The sequence below is a fragment of the Podarcis melisellensis genome, assembly GCF_964234715.1.
Source record: "Podarcis melisellensis genome assembly, chromosome: 2".
Classification (NCBI taxonomy): domain Eukaryota; kingdom Metazoa; phylum Chordata; class Lepidosauria; order Squamata; family Lacertidae; genus Podarcis; species Podarcis melisellensis.
Window position 1 is genome coordinate 88,709,982 of NC_138529.1, and position 12,788 is coordinate 88,722,769.

Consider the following 12,788-nt stretch of genomic DNA (forward strand, 5'->3'; position numbering starts at 1 on the left):
ATGGCTAGTAGCTGTTGATAGCCTTCTCCATGAATTTGTTCAGTCGTCTTTCAAAGCCATCTAGGTGGGTGGCCATTGCTGCCTCTTGTGTGAGCAAGTTGCATAGTATCCTGAAGTTGCATCAAGAAGTACTTTCTTTTATCTGGCTATCCACGTTATAGTGCCATGGATAATTTTATCCTTTTTGAGGTAAGGTGGCCAGAACTGTACACAGTTTTTCCACATTTAACCGCCCTGTATATTTGTATAATGGCATTATGATACCATTGCTTTCCTAATGATCCCTAGCATGGAATTTGCCTTTCTCACGGCTTCCGCACACTGAGTCAACATCTTCATCAAGCTATTTACAACCACCCCAGAGTCTCTTTCCTGATCACTCACTGCCAGTTCACACCCCATGAGTATATATGCAAAAATTAAGATTTTCTTTGCCCCTACATCCATCACTTTACACTTGTTTACATTGAATTGCATTTGTCATTTTACCTCCCATTCACACTCTCTTTATGTTTTAACAACCCTGAAAACTTTAGTATCAGCAAATTTGGCCACCTCACCGCTCACCCCTAACTCTTAATCAAAAGTATAAGTCATGATACTGATCTTGGCAGATCACACCTTCTACATCTCTACACTGGGAGAGCTATCCATTTATTCCTACTCTTTGCTTTCTGCAATGTAACCAATTCCTGATCCACAGTTGTGCTGTGATTTTTCTGAATACTCAAGCAGCAGAGTCCAGGTTTGCAGGATCTAGTTTGCTATTTACTAGAAGCTTAACAATGACCCACCAGAGCCTATGCAAAGTAATGGCTCTGAGTGTTGCTGATGGATCCAGTTACAAACTATACCCATACAGAAGGATGACAGATCAGGGATCCAACAAGATCAGGGTAACAATGTTGTTGCTGTTGTTAAATAATTAAGAGTCAGAAACTCTTGCTGATATGCTGCAAATCATCAATCATGTCTACTGGTGGATGGCAATCTCTGTCTTTCCCCCACTCATTCCTGGCCCTAAATCATAGATAATGTGGTTCCATCACTGGTAGTCAGAAAGAAGATAATAACATTTATAGACATGCCCACTTTTTGAAATATTTTCTACCTGCAGTGGAATCTTTTTGTTACACCAAAATGCTATGGAATATATATTTGCATAATGATGGCGTCTTCATTTATTGCTTTGTATAACTTGAAACCTACTCACACGATCCATGGTTAATATAGTGTTGTCATATATTGTTACATGTTCCCCACTTACCTCAGTGTTGACAAGTTTCAGGGGCAGCATTTACCCTGCTTTGATCTCTTTAGCAGGACAGATCACTGGAGATTTACAATATTTTTATAATGTTTATTTACAAAAAGACAATTTGAGCATAGGTGGAGGTAGATAGTGCAGGACTCCAGCCGAGTAGCAGATCCACTGCCTTATCACATCTGCAGAAAGGCAGAAAGCCATCCATAGATGCTCTTAACCTTGCAAATCTTAAAGCTCCTTGCCTCCCTCCATCTCAGTTCTTGTTCTTTTTTTGCAACACATTTCAGTGTTCTTGTTCTTTTTTGCAAAAACAGCTTCATTCGAGGAGGCTCAGAAAAGGTATGTTGCCTTCCTTTCCTCCTGTTCAGAACATTCAAGAGGTGTTTCCAGAAGCCATATTTTAACAATTATCTCCCAGAACAACATATTCCATTACCATTAAGGAACACCAGCCAGTCATTCTGGCCTGAGCATTATTTTGCCTAAGCCTCAAGCTGTGATCCAGGATTGCTTCAAGTCAAACCCACAGTAATTTTCTGATTCACAGTAATCAGTTGACAATCCTATATGCTTCCTCCATCCACCTTAAGATGAAAAAGTCTGCATGCAATGCTATAAGTTGGACACAGCTTATCAAACTTTCCTAGACCCCCAAATATATATTTTTAGGAAACCTATATTTAATTTCCATAACCCAGTGTTATGTTCTGTGTAACTCAGAAGTTTGAGGAAGCACCATGGCTCGTTGGTAGAGCATCCTTGCATGCAGAATGTGGTTCCAGGTACAATCCCTGGTATCTCCAGGTATGACTGGGAGACAATCCTGACTGAAATGCTGGAAAGCTGCTGTCAATCAGTGGAGATGATACTGAGATAGATGGACCAGTGGTCTGACTCAGTAAATAAAAGGCAGTGTCCAATGTTACTGAATGTCCAAAATAGAATGCATTATGTGTTCATGTGCTCTATGTTTACTGTATCAACAGACTGGATCAAGTATAATACAGAAGCTTGATCTATAATTCCTAATCATAGTTAATTACCTTGTTGCTTGTAATACTGTGAAGAAATCAGGAAAGGAGTTCACTTTTTCATGAATTTACCAAGTATAGGGAAAGCAAAACTATATTTTCAATAAAAATAAATAAAAGCCATTGGACATTTTTCAATTCTTTTTTGAAATGACATTTGAAAACAAATGGAAAATTGCAGGTGTTAACTCTTGTACTCTTTGCTTTTACAGTGCTCACATTCCTTATGAATGATTTACTTAAAAGTTGTTTTCCAAGATCGTCACTCCTATCCAGCTATCCCTTATAGCAGGGATGGGGAAGCTGATGCTGTCTGGATGTTGCTGGACTACAGCTCCCACTAACTTTGACTACTGTCCATGCTGGCTGAGCCTGATGGGAGTTGGAGTTCACCAGGGCACCAGGATTACCTATCCATTCCTGAAAATGCCTTAGAAGTCCCATACCTATCACAGACTCACACATTTCAGTGAAGTGGCAGCTCTCAGTCTGAAAGCAGATTTATCATAAAGAAGTGAATGGCGATGCCTACACAGGCATTCTTTTTCAACATTGCAGCGCATCCTGACTAGATCTAGGATGCATAATGGTGGTTATGGTGATTTCCCATATATTTGTGTGAATTGTATGTATATTTCACTGAGGTATGGCTCCCATTCAGGTATGGCTTTTGAAAAAGTTCTTGAGTGCCCTCTCTTCCCTCTCAGCCCCTTAAAATAACAACAACAAGATTCAGTCAAAATTGGAACATGAAGGTTTTCATCCATAGCATTCTGTTGTGGGCTAATGCCTCCCGGCTGTCACATTTTGTTTTGATGCTGATTACCTTCATCAGTATAATTTATCAAGTTGTCTGGATAAAAAGGGACGATAAATACTTTGGAATCTAATCTTCAAATTAGACAGAAAATATTGCTGCATTGCCTGAAGGTAGCATGCAGGTGTGCCATCTCATCTGTCGGGAAAGAGAATCTAACTGAATCACCTGTCTTGACCTGTATGAGTCACCCTATTCTTTTTCTTTCATCCTATAGAAAACTTGTTGTGTGATCCTTGGAGGTCTTTTTGAATCATGCCATGTTGAATTTGGCCTCATTTTCATTGCAGTCATACTGTGAAGGGATGAATTTAACTTATATCCAACATCTGGCAACCTTCTTACACACAGACTGACTGTGGAAAGCAAAATTACATACATGCAGTCACTAGTGTGGTTGTAGCCTTTCCTTTCTCAATTGCTTTTGACCAGTACTCAAGACTGCTGGGAATCCCAAGTAAAGGAAAACCTCTTGGCAATCTCATTAGTTGTGGGCAATAATTAATACTTCCTACCTTTATAAACTACTGTACAGCGAGCCCTGTGTTCATTTGGAATATTTAGAGTGACCATACCCTAAAGTGGTTGCCTGTTTTCCAACCTACCTTTACATTTGCTGTGTATATACAATTTATATTCCAGTCACAAATAGACCCAATCTGTGCACTTCACCTTGGCCAAGAATAGTCTTCTGTTCAGCAAGCAGCCAATTCTGGAATCCATTCCTCTGTCACACAAACACAGGGAACGTGCTTTTTCTTGCGACTTCTTGCCTGTCTCGTCTCTATCTCAGCAAAGACTAGCCACCTTGATATAACCTTGAAAGAGAAGTGGGGTCCCAACTAGAAAATAGCATTTTTACAGTAAATAAAGAAAAGTTAACCAAAATGTTTTATTGATACATTCTTAGACAATATCACAGGTTTGAGAGTATGGAAAGAGGGGAGTTCTGCGGCAAAGATTGTTCTCACTAAATTGGCACATAAGCAGCAAGATTAACGAAATTACTTATTACAAACAGTATAAAACATACATGCTTTTTTCCCTTAAAAGTCTTTTTTTTTTGTTTAAATCACACTGGTCAGTCAATAGTGGGGCATTAACAAAGAAAAAAAAATCTTTTCAAGACATGTAAAAGCCGTTTTCTTTCTTTCAAATACCATAAGAATTATTGAAATTATTGCAAAATAGTTATATACCGTAATGAAAAGAACAAAATAGAAACACAAATACAAATATCCAACATAAATTATTAACATGTACTGTAAAATACATTACTGGCATGCATTCCAAATATCAAGACGACCTCTATCAAAATTCAGCAATCCGTTCTGCTTTCTCTGTTGCCATCAGAATTATGAAAGGCAGAGAATGGAGGTGGAGGTGGAAGAAAGGGGCGGGGACAGAGTGAGGGGCTTGCTTGGTCAGCACAGTTTTTGGTCTTAAGTATCTTTTTTCTCCCTTTTGTTTTAATTAAAAAAATAACATATATGAATTGCAGTAGTACAGTAATAATCATACAAGTCATGTACATAAATTCTTTTAAATCTCAGGGGTTTTGTCATTTTTGTTTTAGTGTGCTAAAGTTAGAAAGAGCAGGGCTTGCATGATAACTGTGCATTCAAAACCAATGGTGAACCTCTGAAACGACATGAATGGCAATATGCAAAAATCCCTCACAAACTGTACAGAAAGTTCAAAAACTTGCAGTTTGGAAGTACATAGAAAGACAAAAATAGCCCCTTGAAAGTCACCATGGCCAATTGCAGTTCACCCGGGAGAAGCTGGTCGGAGCTCATAGGTCATACCTCCCATACAATGAAGAAAAGGTCCAACATCACAGCCCAGTGGCAGTGCCAGTGACTTATTAAGCCAAGAATAAGTTAAGGATATTTTCATAGAGCAGCTGTTCAGAATACTTGGATCCTCCATAATAACTGCCTGGCCTTTCAACGTCTCCAGCAGTGCATACGCTGCGGTTTCAGGAACAGGCCTACACGAGGTTAGGTGACTGAATGGATGAAAATCTCCATCCTCCCATGGCTCCGTCTGATGCAGCTGACTAGATAACCAGATTGTTATAACTGACATACTTCTTTTTTGCAGCAGGGCCTGTGGAAGAAAAGGGCGAGAGAAGACCAATCAGCAATACAAGAACCTGCTGAATCTTCTGCCATGGTCTGTTGGTAGATACCAACATTTGGGAGCTGGCGTTCTATGGTGAGAGAAGAGGGAAGCAGAGTGGCACAGGCATGCATGCAGGTACATAAAAATTACCAGCCCATAAACATTATTACTAGTCCATCTTCCTAGGCGTACCAATGTAAGTCGTTTCTCGCACGTGAAGAGCTTGCAAGTAGTCCACTATCGTACCATATTTTCCCCATTTGGAGAATATATATATATACACACACACACACACACACACACACACACAGTGGTACCTCGCAAGACGAAATTAATTCGTTCTGCGAGTTTTTTCGTCTTGTGAATTTTTCGTCTTGCGAAGCACGGATTCCCATAGGAATGCATTGAAACTTGCAAGACGTTTTCATCTTGCGAAGCAAGCCCATAGGGAAATTCGTCTTGCGAAGCAACTCAAAAAACGAAAAACTCTTTCGTCTTGCGAGTTTTTCGTCTTACGAGGCATTCGTCTTGCGAGGTACCACTGTATATAAATTTCCATTGCAAACCAAATCTTGCATGCCTGTTTACATGTGGTTGCACAATGTGCACACACATAAGGTGGATTTTACCTAACAAGTCCCATCAGCAGAAGCCCTGCACAAGGACTTGCGCAATGGGGCTTTGCCTCTTCTTCTTCCCCCATGCCCTCCACCCGGGGTATGTATGTCAGGAGTGTTAGGATATTTCCGTTCCACCTTAAAAGGGAGCAGGCTTTGTGAGTCACAGAGTCTGCATATTTCCTGTTCACAGGAAGTTTCTCTTTTTGTTATTGCTTTCGTTTCTCTCACTGTGCCTGAGACATCGAAGCAGGCAGTCATGTTTTCTCTTTGTTCTGACCAACGCTAAATAAAGTTGTAAATATGCTCTCCTGAGTGCGTCTTTCGCTGCACGAACTCTGCTGATAGAGCGTGCACGAGCTCTGGAATGTGGCAAGCTATTTCTGAGGCTTCGTGTCGCTAATTGACTGATACTGTTTCTACGGGAGATCGATGGATCGTCCGGCATCGGCGTGGGGGCATGATAGACTCTGTCTCCCTGGCAGTATCCCAACAAGGAGATCCCAAAAAAACAGAATGTGGGGAAGGGAGAGGCCGGGTCATTCTCTCTGGCAAGTTGAAATTCTTGCGCTGGCAGAATGTTTGATACCACGTGAGACTGAATTCGTCCAACAGGGTTGAATCCAGCAAAGTCATTTCACAAGTGGAATGACGTCTCCTTCCCACTGTGCCCTCCCACCCTCCTCAGATCTGCTTCTAAAGGTTTGGGGAGGCCCCAGAGCCCCTACTGACACAGACGTAACTGTGGGGCTATTTGGACGCTTGCCGGTAATTTTATTTTACGGCTAAACCTGAAATACTTCTGTGTGCGTAGCCACCATTCACATCAGACAAAATCAATTTTCATCTCAAAGTAACAGCCTCAATTATTGTCATCAGTGGCAAATTGCTAAATGGCAATTGGTTGTATATAAATATACGAAGGGTGAATAGCATGCTTGTGTTTATTATTAACATTACATGTGTTAACCTGTAAGTATGCTTACAGCTGCACCGTTCAGAAAGAGCAGGGAGTAATTCGATCTACTAGGAACTTCTCCTTAACAACCCCACTGAAATAAATGGTGGCTATGCTTGTGCCCTGGCATAAGTTTAATTCATTCACAGTGTTTGTGGAGGACCAGCTGCCGGTGGATTGTGCCTGTTGTTATTGGGGAGCGGGGGCGGGGGGGAATCAGCTGTAACTTGCTAAGCATCTGCTGCTGCAAAATGCCATCAATCTAATCAGAGAGGAGCACCTGGTAAACAAGATCCAGACAGTAATAATGGCAATAGCATTAGATGTCCTCATATATACACACAAAATGGCCAGAACAGATTGCAAACTGACTTTGGGTTTTGGATCTTTCCAACAGTTATTGATATGAAATGAAAGGCTTTGTATCAGAATTCTCAGTTCTGCAGCGCAAAGGGTTTGTGTCGTGATGGTACTGAAGAACAATAACCCTAAAACGTTTAAGTGGAAAAGGGCCACAAAAAAGTAAGGTTATAAAAGTGTTTTCAGAATAAAATAAAGATGTCATTAATAGCAGCAGATGACTTTTTTTTAAAAAAAATAGTTTTATTAAAGATTTTCTTGGTTTACAAAGTACACGCCTTCTGACATTTTATATAGCTTTCAGTTCACAGTTCTGAGAAAGCGTCGCAATCATTAATGAATTCACCTTCTTGTCACAATAATGGAGCAAGCGTCCAACTCGTTCAGAACGTGAGCCTGACCAAGGCTGTTGCAGTCTATCAAATAGGGATTGTTGTATGCTATGTGTGTGGCAGACTCCTAATTTTGCCGCCTGCAGAAATAAAATCCACAGTTGGGCAACTGGTTGGCACAAGATTTTGAGTTCTCCAGGATGGGCCTTGTGTAAAGCAGGGGACAAATTTAAAAAAGCGACAAATTGGCCTGATGTTGTAGCCATCAGATTTGCATCTAGACTCAGTCTTAAAAGTGGAGACTTCCTTTGTCTCTGCAGGGTGCTCTTTAGGGAATTTACCATTTGAGGATCCCATTCACTCCAGCTGATTTGGTTTCAGCTGACTTCAGAAGCAGCTCATCTGATGGTACACAGCCACAGTGTTTCTTTCCTGGCGCAATGCTACTGCTTACTGAGCGAGGAGGGTTGAGACAACACAGGGGGTGGCACAGTGGAGGCACACTAGTCAATCTGGTGCTCTTGCTGGTGTGTCCACACTGCACTGACTTCCCTGCTGCATCATCTCCTCCTGGTAAGAAGGAACAATACGTACACTGGGAATCTAGAGTTGCCATTGCCCCACTGGGCAAGCCACTTCTGATGGCCTTTTTTTAAATAGAACTCTTCCTAAAATCAATATTCAGCTTTGCCAATATAAAAACTCTCTGCCTAACAAGAAACACGTGTTTCAGGCGGATTTCGGTAACTTCGTGTTTTTGAAAATCTGGGTCAGCCATTGCTTCTTTGTCCCAGAATTCTAAATGTAACCTGAAACCTGTGGCATCTAAGAGAGACTATCCTTATCCCTACCTGGGTTGTATTCATTGAAATTCTACTCATTGAAAGTCTTACAAGACGCACTGAAATTAACAAGCCTCAGCTAGTCATGCCCATTTACTTCAATGGATCTACTCTGAGTAGGAATAGCACTGAACAACACCCCATGTCTCGATGCAGACATTATGGCTGTTCTGGAGAACGTGAAAGCTTGCTCATTATTTTGTGACATTTCGGTTGGTCCTAATAAAGTGTAAAGGAATGAAGCTTTTCGGTCTTTTGTGTTGTATTCTTTGTTGAAAAAGGATAGCTTTTAGATAGAGGCTTTTCTTCACAGGAGGGTCAAAAGCTCAGCCCAAGAAACTGAAGCTTAAGGGGGAAGTGAAACATTAACACAAAAGTGGGGAAGGAATCAAAGAAATTACAGGAAAGAGAACTTAATTCTCACACAAAATTCCACTGCCCTTCTGATTGGCCAAGAGACTGGGAGGAGAAGTGGAAATACAAAGTACATGAACTAGCCAAAATAATTAATTAGTATTGGGCTTGGAACACCATTGGACAAAGAGTGAAAAGCTAAAATGGGGTGGGTGAGGGTGGGCAGGGTGGAAGGCGCTGCAGTGGAACTAGAATCTGTTTTAATGTTTAGGTAGGGAAACAGACCACACAAGGTTTAACTAGATGCATTTTTTTGTGTTGTTTGAGTATTCCTGGTCAAAAAATAAAACAAAACTGTTTAAGTTGCTGCTTTACAAACATTTACTGAAAGCTAAACTTGTTTTTAAAAATGAAGATCATGGCCACTGAGACCATCACCTCCTGGCAAATAGAAGGGGAAGAAATGGAGGCAGTGAGAGATTTTACTTTCTTGGGCTCCATGATCACTGCAGATGGTGACAGCAGTCACAAAATTAAAAGACGCCTGGTTCTTGGGAGAAAAGCAATGACAAACCTAGACAGCATCTTAAAAAGTAGAGACATCACCTTGCCAACAAAGGTCCGTATAGTAAAAGCTATGGTTTTCCCAATAGTGATGTATGGAAGTGAGAGCTAGACCATAAAGAAGGCTGATCACCAAAGAATTGATGCTTTTGAATTATGGTGTTGGAGGAGACTCTTGAGAGTTCCATGGACTGCAAGAAGATCAAACCTATCCATTCTGAAGGAAATCAGCCCTGAATGCTCACTGGAAGGATAGATCCTGAAGCTGAGGCTCCAATACTTTGGCCACCTCATGAGAAGAGAAGACTCCCTGGAAAAGACCCTGATGTTGGGAAAGATGGAGGGCACAAGGAGAAGGGGACGACAGAGGATGAGATGGTTGGATAGTGTCTTCGAAGCTACAAACATGAGTCTGACCAAACTGCGGGAGGCAGTGGAAGACAGGAGTGCCTGGCGTGCTCTGGTCCATGGGGTCATGAAGAGTCGGGCGTGACTAAACGATTAAATAACAACAACAACAAACTTGTTTTTATTTAACATAAGATTGGCAGTGCTGGATGAGCCCAGTGGCCCACTTTGTCCTGCGCATCCTGTTCTCACAATGGCAAACCAAATGTTCACGGGAAGCCAGCAAGCAGCACCTGAGTGCAATAGCCCTCTCCCCCCACTGTGGTTTCCTACAGCTGTTATTTAGAAACATACAGCCTCCTGCTTCGAGGGATATAAATCCACAGCTTCATTGTGTCTTTATTTCCCCTCAATTCCCCCCTCCGAGCTGTGCTGAATAATAATAATAATAATAATAATAATAATAATAATAATAATAATAATAATTTTATTTATATCCCACCCTCCCCAGCCAAAGCCAGGCTCAGAGCGGCTAACAACAATAAAAGTAATACCTTCTGAGTAATACCCCTCCCCACCTTCTCACTATATAGAAGGGTCTGGAAACTTCTGTTTCAGTGTATCTGAAGAAGTGTGCATGCACACGAAGCTCATACCAAGAACTAACTTAGTTGGTCTTTAAGGTGCTACTGGAAGGAATTTTTTTTTGTTTTAACAATAAAAGTAACACAGCATTCTAAAATCAATTCATTCTAAAACAATTCAGAATCCAATTAATGGCAACCATTTTATGAGGATTGCCAAAGGCGGGGGTCAGACTGTGCCTTGGCCAAAGGCCTGGTGGAACAGCTCTGTCTTGCAGGCCCTGTGGAAAGATGTCAAGTTCTGCAGGGCCCTAGTCTCTTGTGACAGAGCGTTCCACCAGATCGGGGCCACAGCCAAAAAAGCCCTGGCTCTGGTTGAGGCCAGCCTAACCTCTCTGTGGCCTGGGACCTCCAAGATGTTTTTGTTTGAAGACTGTATGGTCCTCCGTGGGACATACCAGGAGAGGCGGTCCCGTAGGTACAAGGGCCCTAGGCAATAGAATGCAGAGTCCCCAAGCAGCTAGAGAGAGACCAGGGTGAGAGAGGCAGACTCTGTTTGGCAGCAGCCTATAATAATTCCGGGGGGAGGGCAAGGCGCAGGTAACTCTTATAGGGAAAAAAAATGCAGTTTTCCAGCAAGTTCCCCCATCTGTCTCAATAACTAACAACATAAAAAGGTTTTTTTCGTGTATAAGACACCCTCATGTATAAGACACCCCCTACTTTTGGAGAAAGGAGTACGGCAAGGCTGTATATTGTCTCCCTGCTTATTTAACTTATATGCAGAATTCATCATGCGAAAGGCTGGGCTGGATGAATCCCAAGCCGGAATTAAGATCGCCGGAAGAAATATCAACAACCTCAGATATGCAGATGACGCAACCTTGATAGCAGAAAGTGAGGAAGAATTAAAGAACCTTTTAATGAGGGTGAAAGAGGAGAGCGCAAAATATGGTCTGAAGCTCAACATCAAAAAAACGAAGACCATGGCCACTGGGCCCATCACCTCCTGGCAAATAGAAGGGGAAGAAATGGAGGCAGTGAGAGATTTTACTTTCTTGGGCTCCATGATCACTGCAGTTGGTGACAGCAGTCACGAAATTAAAAGATGCCTGCTCCTTGGGAGAAAGGCGATGGCAAACCTAGACAACATCTTAAAAAGCAGAGACATCACCTTGCCAACAAAGGTCCGTATAGTAAAAGCTACGGTTTTCCCAGTAGTGATGTATGGAAGTGAGAGCTGGACCATAAAGAAGGCTGATCACCGAAGAATTGATGCTTTTGAATTATGGTGCTGGAGGAGACACTTGAGAGTCCCATGGACTGCAAAAAGATCAAATGTATCCATTCTTAAGTAAATCAGCCCTGAGTGCTCACTGGAGGGACAGATCGTGAAGCTGAGGCTCCAATACTTTGGCCACCTCATGAGAAGAGAAGACTCCCTGGAAAAGACCCTGATGTTGGGAAAGATGGAGGGCACAAGGAGAAGGGGACGACAGAGGATGAGATGGTTAGACAGTGTTCTGGAAGCTACAAACACGAGTCTGACCAAACTGCGGCAGGCAGTGGAAGACAGGCGTGCCTGGCGTGCTCTGGTCCATGGGGTCATGAAGAGTCAGACATGACTAAACAACAACAACAACTTTTGGAGACCCCAAAATTAGAAAATGGGCATATGCACTATCCGTGTAGAAGATGCCCCCAGATTTTTGACCTTATTTTAAAGTAAAAAAAACAACTAGTGTTATACACAGAAAAGTACAGTAGTCTTCAGACTTCCACCAACATGCTTTCAGCTTGGGGGAAAAAGCAAATGAAAAAGTTTTCCTTTCCTACTGCTTCCTACTCTCTCCCTATCAACTTAGCTTTCCCATGCTTTTGAAGACTTGTGGAAGGATGTCTGCTGGATTTTGCTTTTAGACGGACTATTAAAAGATAACAAATAACAAATGCTGCGATATAACCCAATCATCTTTGAAAATGATATCAGCGTTGTATTCCTTCTTAACCGGATTTATTTTTGTTTTGTGATCACTGTTAGAGGGTGTATTTGATGCTATTTTCCAATGGCAGCGCAACATTATCAAATCAGAATCCAGTTGTAGCTTTTAATACTTCATGACTTCTTCTAATACAAAGGCAGTGTCTGAACCAAAGCGACACCAACGTTGGGGGAAAAGCTGCTTTTATTTCTCAACGCGGAAAGCCTCCCATGCTTCAAAGAAAACCTAATTTGTACTGCAAGATGTAATACTTCACATGGCAGTTGACATGGCTTTAAAAAGATTCATTTACAGCTTGTCTTGAACTGTGGTAAATGGGGAAACAGGAGGCCCTGCTTTGGAACAAGAAGAAAATGGTCTGTGAGATTTGTAGTTAACTTTGGGGTAATTTGATTTCTGGTGCATTTGTTTATTTGCCTGTTCTACAGCTCCCGTACAGAGAGAGCCAGGTAATTTACAATATCAAGGCATCTTAATGTTGTAGTATTTATTCATTTTGCCGTGGCAGTCATAGGACTCCTCTAATCAGATTGTTTTAAAGTGCATATTAAATCCAGATGCTTTCAAGCTCCTCTAAGGAACTT

General features: G+C 41.7%; 1 protein-coding gene and 1 long non-coding RNA gene across 4 annotated transcripts in view; one reads left to right on the forward strand and one right to left on the reverse strand.

The window, feature by feature from the left end:
* The window catches only part of LOC309365364, a 32,929-nt gene extending 25,241 nt beyond the window's left edge, over positions 1-7,688 (forward strand). Inside the window, exons 2-3 of the long non-coding RNA XR_014166056.1 lie at positions 5,222-5,377; positions 7,215-7,688. This is a non-coding gene — a long non-coding RNA (uncharacterized lncRNA). The remainder of the gene's footprint in view (positions 1-5,221; positions 5,378-7,214) is intronic.
* The window catches only part of GRM7 (glutamate metabotropic receptor 7), a 411,272-nt gene continuing 402,467 nt past the window's right edge, over positions 3,984-12,788 (reverse strand). For all 3 annotated transcript variants that reach the window (XM_081901588.1, XM_081901586.1, XM_081901587.1), the window contains one exon: positions 3,984-5,227. Coding sequence is in view for 1 of the 3 variants with exons in the window: in XM_081901587.1 (XP_081757713.1) it covers positions 5,178-5,227 (50 nt within the window). In the remaining 2 variants the exon portion in view is untranslated. The remainder of the gene's footprint in view (positions 5,228-12,788) is intronic.